Source organism: Nelumbo lutea, chromosome 8, assembly GCF_056320005.1.
Source record: "Nelumbo lutea isolate HS-2025 chromosome 8, American lotus-T2T, whole genome shotgun sequence".
Lineage (NCBI taxonomy): Eukaryota > Viridiplantae > Streptophyta > Magnoliopsida > Proteales > Nelumbonaceae > Nelumbo > Nelumbo lutea.
In genome coordinates, this window is record NC_142691.1 from 28,536,710 (window position 1) to 28,559,606 (window position 22,897).

At 38.9% G+C, this 22,897-nt stretch overlaps 1 protein-coding gene across 2 annotated transcripts in view; it reads left to right on the forward strand.

Moving 5' to 3' along the window:
• The window catches only part of LOC148843608 (uncharacterized), a 55,400-nt gene extending 32,994 nt beyond the window's left edge, over positions 1–22,406 (forward strand). For both annotated transcript variants that reach the window (XM_088959012.1, XM_088959011.1), the window contains exons 4-6: positions 3,762–3,888; positions 4,164–4,277; positions 22,096–22,406. In XM_088959012.1, coding sequence (XP_088815138.1) covers positions 3,762–3,888; positions 4,164–4,277; positions 22,096–22,211 — 357 coding nt within the window. In that variant the 3' untranslated portion in view covers positions 22,212–22,406. The remainder of the gene's footprint in view (positions 1–3,761; positions 3,889–4,163; positions 4,278–22,095) is intronic.
• The last annotated feature ends 491 nt before the right edge of the window (positions 22,407–22,897 follow it).

Here is a 22,897-nt window from a genome sequence, read left to right on the forward strand (position 1 = left end):
TGAATTAAGTGCTTGTCAATCTCAATATGTTTGGTTCTCTCATGTAGAACTGGATTGTTAGCAATGCTGATTGCAGCCTTGTAGTTGCAGTACAATGACATAGGATTTGAATCCCACACACCTAGCTCAGTGAGCAGATTTTTCAACCATAATAGTTCAGCAACTCCTTGAGACATAGCCCTATACTCCGCTTCTGCACTTGACTTTGCAACCACAGACTGTTTTTTACTCCTCCAAGAGACCAAATTTCCTCCTACAAAGGTGCAATAACCAGTCTGCTGGGCCTCAGTCTTGGGCCTGAGGTTCCTAGCTTCAGCTGGGGTCCTAACAGGAACCCCAATGGGTCAACCATACTAATTTGGTTTATAAGCTTGTATTTCTACCAGATAGTGATTGATGAGGTTGCCTAATAGAACGATTACTATATGCCGAATCATTCCCTGTACAAATGTGGTATAGTACCAATCAGAACAAATTAAACTGATTGTATGGAATTTAATTTTTAGTTTATTACTGTAGAAAGAATTTCATGAGTTGGATGGTCATGGGTATGGTATCAGTTTGATGTTTGAGTTTGGATAAGCATCTGTGATGATCTTGTTGGTGACTAAAATATCATGTGGTATATCACCCTTAGATTCATATGAGCCATCAAACTTATATACAATAAAGTAGGCTTCATACCATGACATAGAAAATAGGAAACCCTAATTTGTGATGGACACCATTTTTTAGATCTCAATAATAAGTTTGCTATCCTACTGAGAGTTCTTCTTTAGGGCCTTCTGCTTTGTGTATCAAATGGTCAAAGAGTGCCACGTTTTGGATTGACCCTTATACATCATATTACTTGGTGTGTGCAACATGCAAGTCCACAATGGCTTAAAACATATGACTTAATGCATTACATGGTTAATGGGTTGGGTCAGCTCAAGGTGGATTTGGATTTGGTTCTACTCATTTAATTTTATTTAAATGGGCAATTATTGGGTTGGCCAATTAGATGGATGAGTTGAAATTCAACCCAAAAACCCAATCCACCGAAACCTGTCCAATTGCCACCCCTATGAAGGACGGGAAGGAGAAAGTCATACTAGGGTGAATGTGGTGGGTAAGGAAGGGGAAGTAAGGATTTGACTTATGAGAGAAAGGGATTCACATTTGAATGGAGAAGAGAGAAGAAATGTTGCTCTATCAGAAGAAAAAGAGAGAAAGAATACCATACTTTTAGGTACAAATAACTTGGAAAAAACTTCCATTTCATTCATTTTATTAGAAAATTGCAATTAAAATGACTCTATTTAAAGACTCAACATATGGGATTGGATCTCTTTTTAGAAACAACTTCAAGTAGATAACTGATGCAAAACAATTTCAAAATGCTTCAAAACTATGACAACCCAATAGATAACACATAGGAATGCTTAAAAATAAAGATTCAAAATTCTAAAATAACATTCTGAACATTTTGCTAACCGATTCTTACAACAACTATACTAACCAAAACAACTCCAAGATTTACCTTAAGAAATAGGACATGGATCCAAATCCTAGCATATACTAATAATCTATATGTAAAATGATCATAACTCACTCAAAACATGTTATATTTACAAGATTTTGGTCTTGTTGGATAGATAATTTAAGTACCTATTCAAGGACACTAATATCATATAAATTTGACAAATTTTGACCCCTGAAAAATAGGCTGAAAGAAAAATAACGTAATTTTATCTTCAAAATTTCAATTCTAAAAGCTCTCTAACAAGACTCTATAAACTATCTTGACCCTTGAAAATGATTAACCCTATTCCTAATGCACAAATGAACTAGAAAATAAATTTGAAGAAAAGAATACCAAAATTCACATCACCACAAATTGTGAAATTGACACTGGTTTAAGAATATGAGGCTGCAGAAATTAAGAGCACTAAACTACACTAATGTCATTGTTGAAGGAGACTCTAAGGTGGTAACAGGGTGGTTGGAGACTAATCAGGAAGGCTCACGGATGTATAGGCATTTGTTCAGTGAAGTTAGAGATTCGATGAGGCAGCTAAACACAAAAATCAGTTGGGTTCCTCAGGCTATAAACAGTATAGCAGATGGATCGGCAAAACAGGGAGCCAGAAAGGTCAATTTGTTTTGGGGAGTAGTGGTCTAAAGCGGACTTTTGTGTTATGTAATTCTGATGTGGCTAGCTGAGGCTGTCCACTGTTTGAACTTCATGTATGGTTCTGTTACACATTAATAAAATTCTTCTTGTTTGTTGCTGATTAAAAAAAAAACAGAATATGGGGGGTTTCTTCTTCCATGCTTGCATCGGATGGAGTCCTGGACTTCCTTTAGTTTGAACCAAGTCTTCCTTAGCTGTATCAAACCGCTAGAAGTGCTTAGCTTCCACAACCATCTTTTAGGTCCATGTGTGTGCAGAATCTGATAGACCTTTGATAGGTATTTTCTATGGGATTTCTGATTGATGGTTCTTATCTGCAGCTGAAGAAATTTAGGTAAGAGTTGAGGCATAGCTGAGGTGGCATGGCTAAGTTGATGGATTTTAAGAAAGGAAAAGAGAGAAGGCAATCAGCTATTTCTGGACCATCAGCTACTGAATTATGCTCTCTCCTGTTTGAGATCAAAGGAAACATCTCCTTGACTTCATTAAGGTAATTAGCCAACATCTAATGCCATCTATAAAAACTTCATTTACAATTGGTAATATTGATTGAGTTCCCTTCCCCACAAAGGGGACATCTGTAGATGGCTAGATGCTTTGCTATGTGGGTCCATGTAAAAGGTCAACCACCTCAGATTTAATCAGGTGTCAGAATCAGCTATAGGATCACTGTAGAGCCAAATTGCCTACCATCCCTGAAAAGGGAGATCCCACCAAACTTAGTGAGAGCAGGCTCCTGAGGAAGTTGTTGCCAAACTATAACTCACACTGATGATAGGAGAGTTTTGCCCCCAAGGGGACACTGAGAGAAACTATAAAATATCAATCACTTTCATCACTAAATCATTGTAACTGATGCATAGTAAGCAAGTCTGTGGCCAGGATCCAAGAGTGAGGAGAAAGAGGACTTAACCTCTAATGTCTTCAAATGATACCTCCTTGCACTCAAAATCTACACTTTACTTCCCCCACCTCCCCTTTAGGAGTTAGCATAACTGCATGAATATAAGTGTCCCCAAGACCCTGGTTCCAGGGGTTTTCTATTGCTTTAATATTTTAGTAATGCAACCTAGTGCAGCTCATTCCAAGTCCAACAAGTCTTCAATAAGTTCATGGAAATAATTTCTTGGAAGGAAAGAAACTAGAAAACCTTTATTACAAAGAATGATATATGACATTATAAAAAAATGGAAGCAGTTGTTTTCTTGGGGTTTGGGCATTCTAGAATTTAAGACACTGGCATTTTCCTACTTTCTATATTAAGATGTGGTAATTCATCATAATTTGTAAGGTTAAAAGGATTTTCCTTGTGCTATGGTGTTTGTTATACTACAATGCTCATTTTACATATCCAAAAAAGAAAAAAAAAAGGAAAAGAGATATTTTTGCAAGTTCTATGCAATTATTTTTGTTCTCCTGATTGCTGAAGAATGTGGTTACTGAGTCTCATTTTTGTTGCTGTCAATCTCGCCTGTTTGCTTCTTTTATTGCCTTCTTTCATTTAACCACAATGTTCTTTGATAGATTTGCCAGATTTGTAATTGAAATGTTCTTTCTTTTGTTGTAATATTCAATATTGTCTCAGGGAAGATATGATGACGCAATTAAGGAATGCACTAAAGCATTGGAGTTGAATCCTATGTACATGAAAGCTCTGGTTAGAAGAGGAGAGGCACATGAAAAACTTGAAAACTATGAAGAGGCCATTGCAGGTGTTTAAGGAATAAAAAAATATTCTTATATGCATTAATTTCTTATTATATTTACAAGACTAGTTTCTTGTTCTTCTTCAGTTCTTTTATAAAATTTTCAGTTTTTTCGTCATTTTCAATTTTTTTCTTCTTAGTAACTTCAATACCAACACTATCTAGAATTTCATTGATTGGTAAACTTAACATGCTAACATTACATAGGCCAATTTTCTTGTGTTGCAATGCACAAAAACTCTCTTTCAATGTATTTTCTTTTCATTTTTTTTTGTTTTCAGACATGAAAAAAATCTTGGAATTGGATCCTTCAAATAAACAAGCAATTATAAACACAAGGCGGTTGGAGCCATTAGCGGCAGAAAAACGAGAAAAGATGAAGGAAGAGATGATTGGTAAATTTATAAATTTTTCTATTACTTTTCTCTCATTGCTTTCCAATTTATATTTGTATCGTGGAAGAACGCGCTTGAAGGAAATGACTGAAGTTTATTTGCTTTTGTTTGAAAAAACACAAAAATAGAAAAGTAAAAAAATACATACATTATTATAAATACATAGATACATGCATACTTGCATGTTAGTTGATATAGTATCCTTTTGCCTCAGTTATGGATGATCTAACTAGACATTTATAGGAGGTCCCATGGTTTATGTTGCTTGCTGATGATAATGGTATTGATTGATAAGACTAAAGATGGGTTGAGTGCAAAGGTAGAACAATAGTATGATGTTGGTTTTTTGATAAATAATGATATTTTATTATAAACTAATAAAGTGTTACAGAAAAGTATTATAATAAAGCAACTCAACAGTGGCGCGAGATGGAGCCTCCATTACAGATACAGAGCTACAACTTAGCCAGAAAAATTCCAGACTTATGCACCCCCATTTTTGCAAAATAATCAGCCGTCCCATTTGCTGACCTCCTTTTCCACTGGGTATTAGCTATGGTGTCTCTAATTAACCATTTAAATCCTTTCATTGATTCCCCATAATTCTATGTCAGATTCTGGTTCCTTTAGCTACCCTACTACCAATTTAGAGTCACCTTCAATTAGCAATCTGCCATAGTTTAGTTCTCTAGCAATTTGTACCCCTTGCAAGACTGCTTAGAACTTGGCATACACTGCATCCCCAACTCCCAAAACATCTGAAAAAACAACAAGAATGTGTCCTTTAGAGTTTCTAAAAACTCCTTCTATACCAGTTCGCCATGGGTTTCCCTAGATTGCTGCCATTGAAATTTAGCTTGATAAAACTGTCTTCTGGAGGTTTCCAATCTACAACTAGTATGTGTCTGTCCCTCACAGTAGAACTTCTTGTTACAGCTTTCCAATTCCTCCAAATATCATCGAAGGAGAAATCTGAGAATAGGGATAGAGATTTATCCCAATGTATAGCCCTATTTACTATGCATTCCAACACCGCTTCATCCTTGTCATTGAAGATTCTACTATTCTTCTCTTTCCATCCTGTCCAAATCACAACAGCCTGGACACAGCTCCACATGAATTTACCTCTCCTCGACCAGCTAAAGGTCGTAGGGTCAAAAAGGTTTCCAATCTATATGATCACACTCCACCTATTACCAAAAAGACCAAAACTCTTTTCCTAGATACCTACAACAAAGGGGAAGGAGATTAGAAGATGGTAGTGGTAATAACTTTCTCCATTTGCTTTGCAAAGAGTACACCAATTTGGGGAGACACACAAATAAGGTCTTCTTTTTTGCAAAGCATCTAAAGTGTTAATTTTTATATAAAAGACTTCCCAACACAGCCTCAACCATGGGAGGAATGGTTTTAGACCAAATTTCTTTCATAGGGCAAGGTTGAGGACCAGGGGTTGAACATAAAGAAGAGAAGAAAGAGGCACAAGAAAACACTCCCTTAGGATGAGGAGTTCAAATACGACCATTGACGAATTCATAAAAAAAGGCCATCTGGTGAAGAAAAGCCAAAAAAAAAAAAAACAGAATCAAGAACCTCTATATGTGAGGCTGCCATATTGAACTCATGGTCTCTTAGATCTCTCCTGACCAAATTACAAATTCCAGTTGAACCCGATCAACGAGGAGTAGGACTCAAAACGATGTATTGGTTCCTTTTTGAACAAGGAAAGGGAGTACAAGGAAGGAAAAAGATCTTTAAGGGTGGAGTTGCCAATTCAAAGGTCCTTCCAAAAGAGAACATTATCTCTAGAGCAAATATCATACCTAATAAGGTTTAGAAACTTAGGAAGCACTCCACGGATGAACTTCCAAGGAGAAACCATAGTAGCCCTTGATGGTATAACATCCCAGCCATTGGTTGCACTTCCATGAAAAGTCCAAATCTCTCTCTCTCTCTCTCTCTATATATATATATATATATATATATATATATTAGACCTGTTCATGGGTCGGGTAGCCTGATGGACCAACTCGTTATTAGTCGGGCTTGGCTAGACCCCAAGCACATACATTGGATAGACTTGGGGAGTTTATGTTGACAAGGTTGATATTGTTGTGCTGCCAAATAGTTGGGGCAACTTGTCTTAGCTGCTAGGGTTATACCCCAAGCACAGACAGTGGGTGTTTGGAAGAAACACTGAACCTAGACCAATTTTCAATTATGCCTTGGACCTTGGAGATAGATGGGCAAAATTGGAAGGTTACACATAACCCTAAACTTGATAATGATACTACACTAAGTAGTGGACTGGATTGCTTTTGATGTGCCAACCAGTGAGATCCATCACGGGTTAAAATATCTGGGCATGTTGGGCCAATTTGGGAAATTACTTGAGTGGGTGATCATAGTGATAGGATCAATCCCTTTATGGAATAAAGTGAATATCGGGATTTACACTCTCTCTGATGGAAGCTTAAATTACCGGTAGTGGATTTCATTTGTGTTTGAAATCTGGTTTTGCAAAATATATTTATATATTATATTACTATTTTATGAAAAAGGTTTACAAAAGGTTTTAATCCCGGGATTCATCCGAGCATGGAGTGTGACATTGCACCTTGCAGCAAGGGGAGAGGTCCTTCCTTATTGGGCAATGTTCTAATGATTGTGGGCCGAGAGGTTAAGTGTAAGAGACTATTACGGAGCTGATTACCTGATGGGCTTTATCTCACATAAGTCTATTATCCTTGGGTCTTTATACAGTGGTTGATCCAAGGATCATTTAGGTGTAAATGTTGGGCCCAGACTGAGCTCATGTGATTGGCTCAGGGGTTCAATGTCTTGGGTAGTGAATTCGGCCTAACCTCTTTCAGAGGTGGGGACCAACCCTCATGGACATGTGTGAGACCTTTGTGGGGGTCCCACGCCATACAAAATCAGGCCCAAAGTGTCCATGCAACACCTAGAGACGTGAGCCTTTAAAGAAAATGGGCCAAAGGCCCATTACTAATGAGATTAGTTAAGCTGTCAAGTTGTCATGTGATTTGGGTCGAAACTGGGTGTGGTTCTAGGTATGGAGCATCATCCTCTATGATGCTTATCTCTTAAAAGAGTCCAGATCCAAATCAGATTTGGATAATCTCCTAATTAGATTAGGAGAGTGCTCTATAAAAGAAGATTAAGAGGAAGAGGGCAGAAAGAACTTGTTCTCATCACTCTCTTGCTCTCTCCTCTTCTCTCTTCTCTCCCAGAAACCCTATCACGACCTAGCCATTGAAAGAATTGATTTTTACCAGTTTTCCCATTGTGCTTTTGCAAGAAAAACGTTGGGTAAATCAGGCTCACAAATCCCAGTTGATCCAAGGCAGTTGGATAACAGTTTTGCAGAAAACAGTGTTGCTGAATTGGCTTCTCATTCGCTGTGCCATCTTCAGTTGGAGGCCGGTTTTTGGGACTGATTTTGGGCATGAACTACCACTCTGGGAGCTGTGATTTGTGGACTCCGTATCGAGTACAATTAATTTTAAATTTGGTTTCAAATCTAGTCAGGTTCAATGCAAGATCGACTTAGAAAATTCAGTTTTCAAAATCACTAGGAAATCGGTTCCCAAGATGGGTTAGGAAAATTTTTGAAATTCGCCCAACCATCTAACATGGTTTGACCATCCATATGATGGATTCTAACCCTTCTTACACATTCCCCCCCCCCCCCCCCTCACTATCTTCTTCCTCTACTTCCCTCCTAGTCACTACTCCACCATCAACATTCTCTTCAAAGTAACCTTATTGGGCTTTAATTTGTTCTAAATAATCACACACCAACCTCTTGATCCTTTCTCCTTGCCCCAAAATGTCAATCTCCCTAGTCATTCTCTCCTTTTCTCACCAACTAACTTCCTTTCAAGACAAGCTACAAGCAATGGTTGGCAGTTTGTAGTATCTTCACAAATAGGGAGACTATTAGTACTAGCCTTAACCAAATTGACATGCATGCCTAGAGAGTTAGGTTCTAAAGGGTTGCTAGGAATGGATACCAATGTTTTAAAAGTGAAAGACACAAAAAAAGCGGAATGACCATTTTGTGCTTGAAGTGCAAGGCACAAGGCGAGGCGTGTGCCTTTTTGAAGCATGTTAATAGATTTTATTTTATATATGTATGGTTCCGCAGGGGTACTTCTTTCTTATTTTTAAGTTGTACGGCCGCCCTAGTATAAATAATAACATACTGCATGCCTGCAGTATTTGTTTGGGCTCTCAGTCCTCTTGTCTCTCCTCTTCTCTCTCCCTTTCTCTTGTACATGGTATCAGAGCAGGTCGTCCAGGCTTGAAAGGTGAAGTCGAGCAGTCTGTCTCTTTATCTTCCTGTTGTGTCCATTTGCTGTTCGACTTCCAGCATGTAGAAGTTTTTGTTTTGAGGGTGACAGGTTCTCAGAAATTATCATCTGCTGTTCGGCTCCCCTGGTGTTCGACTGAAGTAAACTCTTTTTTTTTTCCCTTTGTTCTCATCGACTGTTCGGCTGCCCTGATGTTGGACCTGTTCCAGGTCTATCGATTAGATGTGTGGTGAGCTTCACCTCTTCCTTTCCTTTCCGTTGTGGGGTTGTTTGATCCTTGTGCAACCGTAGGTCATAAGGACCTGTTTATGTGCTGCAACAGCAGTTTTGTTTTTGGAACCCTGTGAAACCGTAGGTCATAAGGACCTTGTTTGTGTGCTGCAACAACAGTTTCTTTTGGTGGACTGAAGGTCTGGAGGTGGCTGGTACCTTCTGTAATAACTCTTTGAGGCTGTGTTCCTTTTTTTGGGTGTTGTTTTTAAATCTGAAATCATGAGTTGTGAAGATTCTGCTACATTTGGAGTTTCCTCAATGTTGAATGGAATGAGTGGGGTGTAGACCTATCCTTTCCCATGGCTGTTGTCCCTCTTGATGGTCTAAATTACTTAGAGTGGTCAAGAGGGATCAAGTTGTACATCACTGCAAGGGGTAGATGGGTTATATTAATGGGAGAATTAAAGAACCACACTCTGGGAATGCTGAATATGATAGATGGAATCAGGAAAACAACATGGTTATGTCTTGGCTCTTAGTCTCTATGCAACCTCAAATAAGGAAGAATTTCATGTGGGCTAAAACGACAAATGAGATCTGGGAACAAGCAAAATCTACATACTCAGAACTTCGACACTATGCAAAGATCTATCAACTATAGGTAGAGTCGTCTACTTGTAAACATGGGGAGAGGTGTCTATCGGTATATTACTCTGACTTGACTTCTGTCTAGAAGGAGTTGGACCATTATCAGAGTGTGGACTGGAAATGTGACGAGGATGCAAAACTGTACAAGAAACTTGTCTCTCGACAGAGAGTGTTTGCCTTACATGGTTTGAACCCTATGTATGAATCTATCAAAGTCCAGATTCTCAGTTCTAAGGATCTTCCATCAGTTCAGGAAGTTTATGCTCTTGTACAATCTGAAGAGAGCATAAGGAATTTGATGAACAACCCTGGTGGAGATGCAGAGTTGTTGGTAGCAAAAGGGAGTGTCTCTACCATTGTGGGAAATTCTTCCAAGAAAGGAGATCTCCAGATAAAAACGGAAGATAAAGAAAAATTGTGGTGTACTCATTGCTAGAATCCACGACACACCAGAGATACATTCTGGGATCTTCATGGGAAACCGAAATGGGCTCAAGATCTGAATAAGAAGCAAAGCTCAGATGTGAATAAAAGGTCAGGACAACAAGGTACAAAGAAACACACTATGGCCAACATGGCTACTCGAGAGAATCAGCCCCCCATCCATACTATGACTCAGACACATTCCTTTGGATCTGACCCAAGGGAGGATATTATGAATTCTTTCCGTGACCATTTAGAGCTCTATGGTAGAGCAATTCGTCAGATGGATGCTCCTCCCTCAACCTCATTCACATCTACATCAGGTAACTCTGCCACAGCTTTCCATGTTGCTTCTCATACCCTTGACTCTCCCTAGATCATTGATTCTGGAGCGTCAAAACACATGACTAGTATGTCCTCTTACTTTCAAACCTATCACCTTCTTTCTAGAAGAGACAATGTGAGACTAGCTGATGGATCATACGCTTCCATAGCTGGTCAAGGAACCATCTCTCTTCCCTTTGGGCTTACCCTCTCTGATGTTCTACATGTTCCAAAATTTCCCATTAATTTGTTCTCTGTTAGTAGTGTTACTAATTCCTTAAACTGCTCAGTGACCTTTTCCCCTTCTTACTGTGTGGTCCAGGATTTGGCCTTGGGGAGGATTGGTAGATGATGTATGGTTGTTGGACTTTACATGCTGGAGAATAAGGTTGGTCTTCATGTTGCAGAGTCTATGAGTCAGTCTTATAAGAGTGAAGTTTATTTATGGCATTATTGCCTTGGTCATTTGTCTTTTGAGTCTTTAAAAGTTGTGTTTCCAGAACTATTTAAGTCAGTGTCTGTTTCAGATTTCTCTTGTCAAACGTGTCAATTGAGTAAACATTGTAGAACTCATTTTCTTCCAAAAAATAGTAAATCTGAATTTCCATTTCACATTGTTCATTCTATGTGTGGGGCCCTGTTACTTTACCATCTGAGAGTGGTTACAAGTATTTTATTACCCTCATTGATGATTATTCTAGATATTCTTGGGTATATCCCATGCGAACCAGGGAGGAAGTACCAAAAATTATCCAAGATTTTCAGCGGATGGTCTTCACTCAATTTCAAACTGAAATCCAAATCTTTCAGTTAGATAATGCGAAAGAGTATTTTCATAGTGAGCTCACAAGGTTCTTTGCTTCGCGTGGTTCACTTCACCGTAGCTCTTGTGCCCGAACACCATAACAAAATGGTGTTGCTAAATGAAAAAACTAACATCTCCTTGAAGTGGCTCGGGGTTTACTACTCCATATGAATGTTCCCAAACGTTTTTAGCTTGAGGCTATTCTTTGTTCTACCTACCTCATTAACCGTATGCCCTCTCGGTGGTTAGAGTACAAAGCCCCACATCAGCTTCTCTTCCCTAAGGCCCCCCTTCTTCCCATTCCTCATCGTGTATTTGGTTGTCAGTGGTTTGTCCAAAATCTGTCTCCCACTCGTGGGAAATTGGATTCTCATGCTACTCCTTGCATATTCCTGGGGTACTCCTTCACTCAAAAGGGATACCGTTGTTTTGATCATGTTTCTCGGAAATCTTATGTTTCCATGGATGTCTCTTTCTTTGAGGATGAGCCTTTCTTTTTTGTTTCTCCTCAGGGGGAGTGTAGACATGAGGAGAAATTGGTTCGGCTCCCTCCTCTTCCTGATCCTTCGCCTTTTCGTGTCTTCTTCCGTCGTCGCAAAGGCCAACCAAATTCAAGAGCTGTGGAGAATCTAGAAGCTGTACCTCCAGTGCCATCAAACTCCTCGGGGGCGGATCATACTCACTTAGGTAACTTGGCTCCCAATTATGTCCCTGATTCTATTGCAATTGATACATCTGTTGCTAATGACCTTGACCTTCCTATTGCTCACAGGAAAGGTGTTAAATTGTGCACCACTAAACACCCCATTTCCAAATTTGTTTCCTATGAGAACATTTCACCTTCTTTTCGTGCTTTTCTTACTTCTATTGATAGTGTCCCTATCCCCAAGAATTTTGCAGAAGCTCTTTTAATACCTGAATGGACAGATGCCATGAAGGAAGAAATTAATGCCCTTCATAAAAATGGCACATGGGAACTTGTAGATCTTCTTAAGGGAAATGATCCAGTTGGATGTAAATGGGTGTTCACCGTTAAACATAGGGTTGATGGCATGGTGGAGAGGTATAAAGCTCGTTTAGTGGCAAAGGGGTTTACACAAGTGTATGGAGTTGATTATGTAGAAACTTTTGCTCCTGTTGCCAAGATGAACTCCATTAGAGTTCTATTCTCTCTTGCTGCTAACCTGGATTGGTATCTACATCAGCTTGATATCAAGAATGCATTCTTGAATGTTGATCTTGAAGAGGAAGTTTACATGATACAACCCCTTGGTTTCCAAGCTCAAGGCAATGAATAGAAGGTGTGCAAGTTGAAGAAGTCTTTATACGGGCCGAAACAATCACCAAGAGCTTGGTTCAGCAGATTCCATGTTGCGGTTCTGCAAAAAGGATACAAGCAATGTCAATCAGATCACACACTGTTTGTGAAAAGAAGAAAAGGTAAAATTGTTGCTTTAATAGTATATGTTGATGATATAATTGTTACTGGTGACTAGAAGGATGAAATTCAGAGGTTGAAGAGTTTCCTTGCCATTAGACCTGTTCATGGGCCGGGTCGAGCTTTTAGTGTTCATTAACAAAAAAATAATAGGCCCGAGCCCGAGCCCGGCCCGACCAACGGGCCTAGAACTTGGGCCCAAGCCCGGCCCTGATGAAAAGCCCAAAGCCCGAGCCCAAGCCCGAAGCCCGACCTAATAAAAGAAAATCAAAATTTTCCCTATTCAAATAGACATTATCTATTTTAATTCAAGTGTTTTTTCCCCTATTTAAATGAACAATGGGCCTACAAGTGAATCAACGACCTTCTCAAATCAAAAAAATTATTCAAATGGACATCACATAGGGTTTTTACTTAGGTTTAACTATAGGTTGGGCCAGGTTTACTTAGGTTTAACTATAGGTCGGACTGGGCCGGGCTCGGGCCAGGCTATTTTGGCAAAGCCCGAGCCCTGCTTGAATTTTATGCGGGCCGGGCTTTTTGGCCCGAGGTTAAGCCCGCGGGCCAAAATGCCTGTTCAAGCCCATCCGGGGGTCGGGCCGGGCCGGGCTGGCCCGTCGGGCCACCCGGCCCATGAACAGGTCTACTTGCCATACAGTTTGAAGTAAAGGATCTAGGGCCTCCCAGATACTCCCTTGGAATTGAAGTTGCCTGCTCAAAAAGGGGTATCTTCATTTCCCAAAGGAAATATGTCCTAGATTTACTTCAGGACACTAGAAAGATGGGAGTGAAGCCAGTTGACTCTCCCATTGATCCCAACCATAAATTAGGTGATAGCCAAGGTGAACCTATCAAGGATGTGAAACAGTTTCAGAGACTTGTAGGGAGATTGTTATATCTCTCTATGACTCGCCCAGACATTGCGTATGCTGTTGGTATCTTTAGCTAGTTCATGCATGCACCTAGGTCCACTCATCTTGAAGCAGCAGAAAGAATGCTCCGATATCTTAAAAGGTTTCTTGGTACTGGCTTGTTATTTCAAAGACACGGGCATTTGAAAGTTGAAGTGTATACTGATGCTGATTGGGCTGGATCTCAAAATGACAGAAAGTCTACTAGTGGCTACTGCACCTTTATAGGAGGAAACCTTGTTACCTGGAGAAGTAAAAAGCAAAGTGTGGTGGCTAGATCCAGTGTTGAAGCTGAATATCGTGCAATGGCTCACGGAGTGGCTGAAAGTATGTGGAGAAAGAATCTGTTGGGTGAGTTGGGTTTCCCTGTGGACAAGCCTATGACCCTATTCTGTGATAACAAAGCAGCCATAAGCATTGTTGTTAACCCAGTGCTACATGATAGAACAAAACACATTGAAGTCGACAAGCATTTTATTAGAGAGAAAGTCATCACATGCGAAGTGTGTACTCCCTATGTCAGCTCTAAAAACCAACTTGCAGACATCTTTACAAAAGGACTACACCACTCAAAACATCATGATCCTTGTGACAAGTTGGGCATGATTGATATCTATGCTCCAACTTGAGGGGGAGTGTTAACAGATGTTATTTATATATGTATGGTACCGTAGGGGTACTTTTGTAATTTCTTTCTTATTTTTAAGTTGTATGGTCGCCCTAGTATAAATAATAACATACTGCACGCCTGTAGTATACTTTTGGGCTCTCAGTCCTCTCGTCTCTCCTCTTCTCTCTCCCTTTCTCTTGTACAACAAAGCAAGGCACAAAAATGAAAAAAAAAAACTAAATAATTCAAAAGGATGCCAACAAATAAAAAAATGAAAATTATGAAAATATTAAACACATTATTGATTGAAAATATAAACTAAAATTTTAAAGTTATTGCTTTAAAATAACCTATTATCTCAAATTAAAATACATAAACATAACACGTAAAAACATATTTTAAATGGAAAATTAAAAATAAAATTAGGCATAACATAGAAAGCATATTCCAACTTGTAAACTCTTAATCGCTTTAATCATTATATTTTTTTCCCAATTTCATTACTTCAAATAACTAATGTGATGTTAATGAGTCATCTTTGTACCAAGCCCCTCAAGGCAAGCCCAACTAGTCCATGAATGAGCAACATTAGCAAATATGGGCCTATGGGGTTCTCTCTATCCGGTTCACTCGTTTTGGGATTGTCTTGAGGGGGTTGGTCAAGGGTCTGGGAGTGGAGCCCCAAGCCCAGCTACTAAATACAAAGAAAAAAAAAAACAGAAAAAATGCACAGATTTTCAAAAGGCGCAAGCTTGGGCTGAAGTGCTAGGCACACCAGGTGCATGCCTTTTGAAAATACTCCGCCTAGGACCTAGGTGAGGCATATACCCTAAAATGGGCCTCACGCCTTTTAAATCACTGATGGATACAGCTAGGTTGGAGTGCAACCCCAAAAGATCGCTACCAATCGGATTTGAATACAAGGTAGGTACTTGAGGAAAACATGGTTAGTTCTGAATAGTTGGGGTACCCTCGCTTGGCCTAGAAGAGTTGTTGGAAACCTCCAATTGGACACCCTGCAATTGTTGAATCTCTAGGTTCAGATTTCATCTTGATGGGCTCAGATTTTGTTCCCTACCGAAAGAGCTCTTTTCTTCCCTAGGACTCCGTAGTCCAGCTTCAGAGTTAATTGGAAAAGTTCTGTTTTCCAGATTTCCACTAACCTCTTCTTCCAAGAAAGGCTGTTCCATTTCGAAACTCTCTAACTCTCGAGTGTCCTGATGTTTTTCCAAGCGAACACTACCTTTACTTGAAGTGTTTGAGTCATTGGAATCACTTTCCTGTTCGTTTGATGAAACACCCCTTTCCGACTGGTCAAACATCTCTTCCATCAAAGGCCTTTTGCTTCTAGGGCTTCGACGTTCTGGAGAAAAAAGGGTTCTTAGCCTTCAAAGGCAACCACTGAATAGTACAGTTGCTCGGTCTCCACCCTTGGTTCATGGCTGTACAAGGAGGAATCAAAGGGGACAAGGGTGGACCTAAACAATCGTCCATTGTTGCCTCTTCTAAGTGAGCCATGTGACTTTTAATAATGTCATGTGACTCTACTCGCCCCCCTTTGGATAAGAGGCCTAGCTCGTTTCCAAAGCCCACCTCAGTCTTGTTGGGCTCTACTCATCCCCCTTTTAAAAGCTTCATGTGACTTTTATAAATGCACATGACTCCACTTGTCTTCCATTAGAGAAGAGGCCCAACCCATTGCTAAGACCTGTCCCAGTCTCGTTGGGCTTGATTAAATTCAAATCAGAGCCCAACCACTGAAGATTCTCTTGGGCCACCCTCACTTTATCTTTGAACCTAGTCAGACCTTGTAAACCACTCTGGGTTGAACTTAAAAAAATTTGCTTGGATTGATTGTTTAGCCAACGTGTGCCCACATGTCCTTTTAATTCAAATTTGGGAAATTGTCTAAAAACTCACCACGACTTTTCAGCATTTCCCTAAAACTCACCATAACTTTTCAAAATGTCCAGGGAATCCATGTCAGTAACTTGACGTCAAGAAGACTAATGGTGTTAGTAGATTACCATTTTACCCTTTGTTATATTCGACCCATTTTTCAATATTTCAGAAGTGTCATTATTTGACCCAAACCCATTTTTTCAGCCTTCTTGGAATACTTTCAACTGGCACAATGAGAGAAAAATGTCTCTCAATGAGTAGGAATCTTATATACGAGGCAGTTGGGTGCTTAAGGGCATTTTAGGCATAAAAATGTGTTTAATAAGGCTGACTTGCCATTCATGGGTAGTTTGGTCATGAAAAGTGCATTTATGCCGATATGGACAACTTCTGTCAATAAACACTAACGGTGCTCTAACGAATGGTGAGTTTTGGAAAACAAAAACTCACTGACATCGTGTTTCCTGGACATTTTGAAAAGTTATGGTAAATTTAAGAGAAATGTTGAAAAGTGCTGGTGAGTTTTAGACAATTTCCCTTGAAATTTTAAACCTCTTGTTCTGGTATGTCGAATGGGTCCTTGGTATTCCCCTTCCCACTGTCAAACTTTCCTTCTGAGGTAAAGGCCTGTCTACCTCCAGTCTGTTCCTTGTTTCTACTAATCAGAACCTCTGCAAAGGACCTACCACCTCCTTGTGTAAAGTCAGTGCCTGGGCTCTTAGCTTTTAAGGTTTCCTTCTCAAGACTTTCCAAAGGCATGAAAGTTCCAGACAATTCTGAAGGAGCCCATCCCTGATTGCCACGTAGCAAATCATCTTCAACCTCTTCATTCTTTTTTCTTCTAGCTTCAGACCACAGGGCTGCTTCAATGGCTGTCACTAATGAAACTGAGAAGAAAAAGCTACCTTCAAACAACTTAAGCTTCCTGGGAATATCTTCAGCGTGCACAACTTAGACTAAGTGCTGTATATCTTAAATTCTTAACAAAAATACCATCTAGACATGCCTTGCATATACCAGCAATAGAGGCAAAAGCTTTGGTCTTCCAAAGGTGAAAGGGCAAACCCAAAATTTGAACTGTGACTTTGTCTACAACATTCAGATTCTTGGCATTAAGCCATTGGAGGCCACCTCGAAACAGTGACTGCACCATACACCAACCGAAAGTAAGCTGCATCTAACTCCAACTCAACACCTGGCACCTCCAGTAAAGATTTACACTTCTCAAAGGGAGTTAAAATAATTGTACAATTCAGTTTCAGCTCCCTTAATAAATCCTCTGCTACCTTCTTCCAATCTCTTGGAGGTCTATTTGTTCCCACTACCAGTTCCTTCTCCCAAATCTCCTTTGAAGCAGTGAAGACCAACCTACTTTCACAGGAAGCCAGAACATTCTCTCCTACCAGGATTCAGATGGCTAACTTTGTTTCTCTAACTTTTGGAGCTGTCCTTACCTGCACCTTGAAGCTTTCAAACAGGATTTGCTTTGCCTCTGACCTGAGGACTCTTCTCCACTTGCCTTCACTCACAAATCCACCATCTGCAAAAGCCATACTTCCTGTTTACCTGTTCTTATCTGCATTTTAGTTGCCTAATAGTTTCCTAAATGACACATAAAGTTGCTAATTACGCAACTAGAAAAAGAAACTCTCTAGCTGGCATAAAAGGAACGATTGTAAAGAAAACTATCAGCTTCCAAATCTTAGAACAATAGAAAGATGTTTTAGAATCAAAAGGTTTCAAGAATCAAGATAGTTTGGACTAAGTGATAATACATGTATATTGATTTTACTCAAAATGGTAATAACACTGGTGGTGCAATAAGATTGATGATCAGGAGATGCTCCATATTAGTCACTTCCAGTACCTTGGATCAATCATACATAATAAAGGAGAAATCAAAGAGGCTGTCACCTACTACACCTATAGAGTTAGAGCAGAGTAGTTAAATTGGAGGTCAACTGCTGTTTTGTGTGACCATAAAATGCTGATGACACTAAAAGGTAGACAGTTATAGGACTAATATTTCTATATGGGGTGGAGTGCTGAGCAATCAAATAACATGTTTAACAATGAGTGTATTATAGCAAGGTTTTAAATTTCACAACATATCAGCCCGTATCGGCCGATGTGTATCCTTTTTAAATTTAAATTTAATTCATCTCTTCACTCTCTCATTAATATCAATTTTAATTAAGCCTTTAAGTTTGAGACATCACTAAATGCTAATATTATTTAATTAAATGCTCATTTGAGTTACCTTTAATTACGTCATTAAATGTTATTTAACTCAAATAACTTGTTAAAAATCACAAACCAAAGGTAACAAGTTTCGAACCCAAGTCATTTGCTTACAACAATAATTAATTAACCATTATGCCAACCTTAATTGCTTATTAAAACATGTTTTTTTTTTATACTTAAAGTAATCTTTCTTGCCTTAGTGGATGTTTCCCAATAAATTTAAATTATATTTATTTATTAAAAATTAAGGTATATATTAACTTGTATACATAATAAATATTATCTAAATCTATATAATAAATATTAACTAATAAATGACTTCAATTGCTTTATATAACCTGATACTTTATATAAATCATTAAAGAATGGTTTTTATGTTTATATAAATTAGTTATAATCACATAAAACTCATTTTTATTGTTCATATTTTTTAAGGATTTTTTTGGATTTTCTAGTATATCCGTGTGTATCTTGATTTTTCGTCCGTATCTATGCGTTTCCAAAGTGTATCTCGATATGTCTCTTAAAATTACCTTTCTGATACACCTTGCGTTTCCGATACTTTGAACCTTGGATTATAGAGGACTTGGGAGTAGCTCCAATTGATGACAAGATGGGGAAAATTGACTAAGGTGATTTGATCGTGTGCATAAATAAGTAATGTTTGAACAAGTAAAGGAGTGAGTTGTTGTGCAAGTAGAAGGCTCTGAAAGATCAATGGGAAGACTGATGAAAATGTGGTCTGAAGTGGTAGAAAATGATTTAAGGACTTAAATTTTATAGAAAACATGGTATTTGATAGTGCATAGTGGTGAGACAGGATTTATGTATTCAATCCCAAATAATTGGGATTAAGGATGAGTTGTTGCCATAATGTATATTTCTAGTTGACCATTGTTGTTTAGGTGCCATTTGATAAGGGATGAAGTGGCTGTTTGATCCTATAAATTTGTTAAAATGAGGTTGCTGCTCCTCCAATTGGGGTATAGACATACAACTGCAGTCAATACTTTGAAAGAGGTAACTATTGGATGCTAGCTTCTTGCAGAGTAGATAGGACTAAAATGGAAGTAGGGGTGATCATTTCTAGACTGACCTGGCCTGGATTTTGTCTTCAGATCCAGTCCACAATATACTTTTTTATTGCATATATATGCTTTATATATATATATATATATATATATATATATATATATCTGTGTGTGCATACATTTTATTTTATCTTATATATTATAAAGTGACACATAATATATTATATATAATCTTCTTTTACATGCTTCACTTTCCTCTTTGCCTTGAGGAAAACTTCCACTGATTTGGCCCATGGAACATAGTTCTCCCCATTCAGTTTAATTGAGGTCATCTGTAAACCTAGGTAGTCAGAGGGAACCACCACACTGGGTTTCTGATCATTATGCCCATCTCCAATTGCTGCCATGGTACTCTTTCACCATTGCCTCTAACCTGAATTCTCAGCTACAAACTGAGTGCTGTTATTAAGAGTTTGATGTTCCAGCACCTATAGCAGCCCCTAAACACAATAATAGGTACACAAGCCTTGTTTTTGTTTACACTACTACTGGTTTCACAACACGACGAACCGCATAAACATCAATTCAACACTTACTAATCACATGCAAGCCCTCTTACAACCACTCAATAAAAATTGTGCATCACAAGCACCACCACATAGTCATATCTGTTACACCCGGTACAGACCTGTTTAACACCTTTAAGAGGGCACCACACGACCAGAAGGGACTCAGCTAGGTCATTGCATTACACTTTACACCACTCGGCCACTTACAGCAGCCCCTACACCATTTGGCTACTGTACACACAGCCCGTTCTTGGGATTTTCTCCAAGAACTAGGGCAACAATAAACCTAGTTCTCTAGGTTCTGATCAGTATTAGCAGGTTCTTGAAGATTTTCTACCCAGAAATACCAGCAGCACAAGGAGAAGAAATAACCGACCTTCTTTTGAGAGTCTCAACCAACCATTCACTGCTGAGGTCGTTTTCCTTAATGAAGAAGGTTATGCGCAGCAGAGAGAGACGAGCGGAGATGTTTTGACCTAAGACGAATAAGTTTTCTCCATTAACAGCCCAGAAACGAAGAAAGAGAGGTCACGAACACTGCTGAGATGTTTCACGAACTGAAATAGGTCAGGAACCTTGCTCTGATACCATGTTTTGACTGCTGCTACAGTAACCCGAACCAGCAAGAGGAAGGAGAAGAAAATGAAGAAGAGAAGAAGAAGAAGGAAAAGAAGGGACTGTCGAATCTGATTGGTAAACCCTATCAGTCGACCCCTTAATAATAATTAGTCTCTAATAATTTCTACAAAGACTAAACTGCCCTTACTTAAGTGTGGGTCTAATAAAACTGCTACATAAGCATACAACTTAACAAAGATAAGATGACTAGACTACCCTTATTCAGCTCACTTTAACAGAGTTCATATCTGTCCACTCCCTGTTTAGCTAATGTATCAGCTATTGCATTAGCCAATCTTGGTACTCGCTGGTACGTTACCTCCCCCTCTTACTAGCTACTTGATTTCCTTGACGGTTTGCCTATATTGCCTCAGTTATGTGGCTATTATTCTTTAACCAGCTTACAACCACTTGGGAATGAATCCAGATTAGCTAATCATGATGTCTGTGTTATGGGGAGTGGAATCAATGATAATTGCAATGCAAGCCATAAATGTAAAGTGAGAGATGGAGTGGTTGTGGGCTACATGCATTTTATGACTGGTGCAGGACATTATTATTGGGGTTCCACAGTCTGTAACACAGCAGTCACATTCAGCAAATCCTGTCTCCCTAACCCCTTCTATCTCTATTTTGTTAATATTTGTAAACCTGTTTGGCAGATTCCTTAGCCAAATGAGGAGCATCCAGGGAGCGGCTGTTTTGGAGTCAATGTAATATAAAGTAAAATAAACACTAAAATGGGGTGTAGGGTACTTCTGTACATATGGGTAACCAAATCATTGCAATACTGTCACATTACACAAAAATCTTTTTCCATTACTAATTTCAGTAAAGTTCTAAGTTATAAGAAAATGTTAAAGCTTGTTCATAAGTAGCTTTGACAATAATATTGTCTTGCCTTAGTGACCAGAACCATGTACCCAAAACAAAGTACCCACTGCACTCCAGATGTTTAACAATGAGATTTCTGTTGAAATGTGAACCGTGTGTGATTCAGACAAGGTTCAGTGGAATCTGTGTGCTAGCTTGAAAAGGAAGGGTGATTAATGGTTTATATAGCACCTGACACTGCTCAAAGTTACCTTTCTAGCCTTAATGACTAACCCGCTGAATATTGATCCATTTCTCCCTTTCTATGTAAAAATTTAAATGCATAAAATACAAAGATACATGTTGACACCCCAGCCTTGTCTTTGCCTGTCCCTTTCTCTTTCCTATGCCAGTATGTCCACATGGAGTGTAAGGTCGAAATTGTTAAGATAAGTGGACATTGCTTGGTGCATCACTTTGTGCAAAAATACCAAATGTAGGTCCGTTTCCAATCAACTTTTCCCAAGACCCAGATTGCTTGGACTAACATTGGTAGTGGCCTTTTTTAGTGCTACATTAAGGTTACAATACATCTATACTTTTTATCCATTCATCCATCTCTCTCTCTCCATGTTCCTGATCCACCTTATGATGGTAACAGTTTTTCCCCAATAGGAAACTGTTGTGTATGAGATTAGTGATCCTTGCCTATTGTCTCCTTATGACACAAATATGCAATTGTCCCAATGACTTGTATCCAAATACTTTTCTATATTTCTTCGTTTACTGAAATACTATATACGTGTGTGACTATTAATTTGGTGTCTCATTTGTTTATATTTCCATGCATGCTGTTTCAACAAGAGTAAACTGTTATATTCTCTGCCCTATGGTATATTGCTCGTCAATGAAAAACTGAACGTGTGTATGAACAGGAAAGCTAAAAGATATGGGGAATTCCTTGTTAGGACGCTTCGGAATGAGCCTTGACAACTTCAAAGCAGTAAAAGATCCCAACACTGGGTCCTATTCTATCTCATTCCAGCGTTAGTGAAACTGCATGTAAAATCTGCATAAGACAATTACTGCTTTCATTAATGGGGAAGAGAAGTTAGAGGGAAGGAAGTAGAATGTGAAAGGTTTTTTCTCTTCCATATTTTGTTTTCTTATATCATTGGAGGGAATGCAAAGTTGTTCATGTAAATGGATTTGTGTATAGGAGTAAAATATCAAACTGTTCTGTGGCTTTCTGGTTTGCCTATTGCCTGCAACTATCCTACTCCATCATACTTGTACAACTGTTAGACCTATTTAATTTATTTTAGGGGTTTTAACTGTTCAGTCTACCCCTAGAAATCTTAGCTCCACCCTAGGGGTGGAATGGTGGGTATGAGCTTTTGGTCCTATTTCAGTATCTCTTATTCACGTACGAAGATAACCCTTTTTTGTCATTGTTGGAGATCTAGCATATATATATTGGAAAACCTGAAATGATGCACGTCTAGCAAACAGTCTTCGGGCTGTCTAGATCTTATGTCAAAAGCTCAATGCATCTATTGACTGTCAGAGCTACGAGAAGATCTTAAAAGGACTTGCCAAACGGGCTCTAAACCAAACTGGCTTGATCAAATGATGTTTTAAGTTGCAACTAGAAACATCAATTATAAACAGTCCTATGCATGTATTTTTAAGATGTGCCTGTTTCTAACTATCAATGTAAAATGTTTCAGGTGGAAA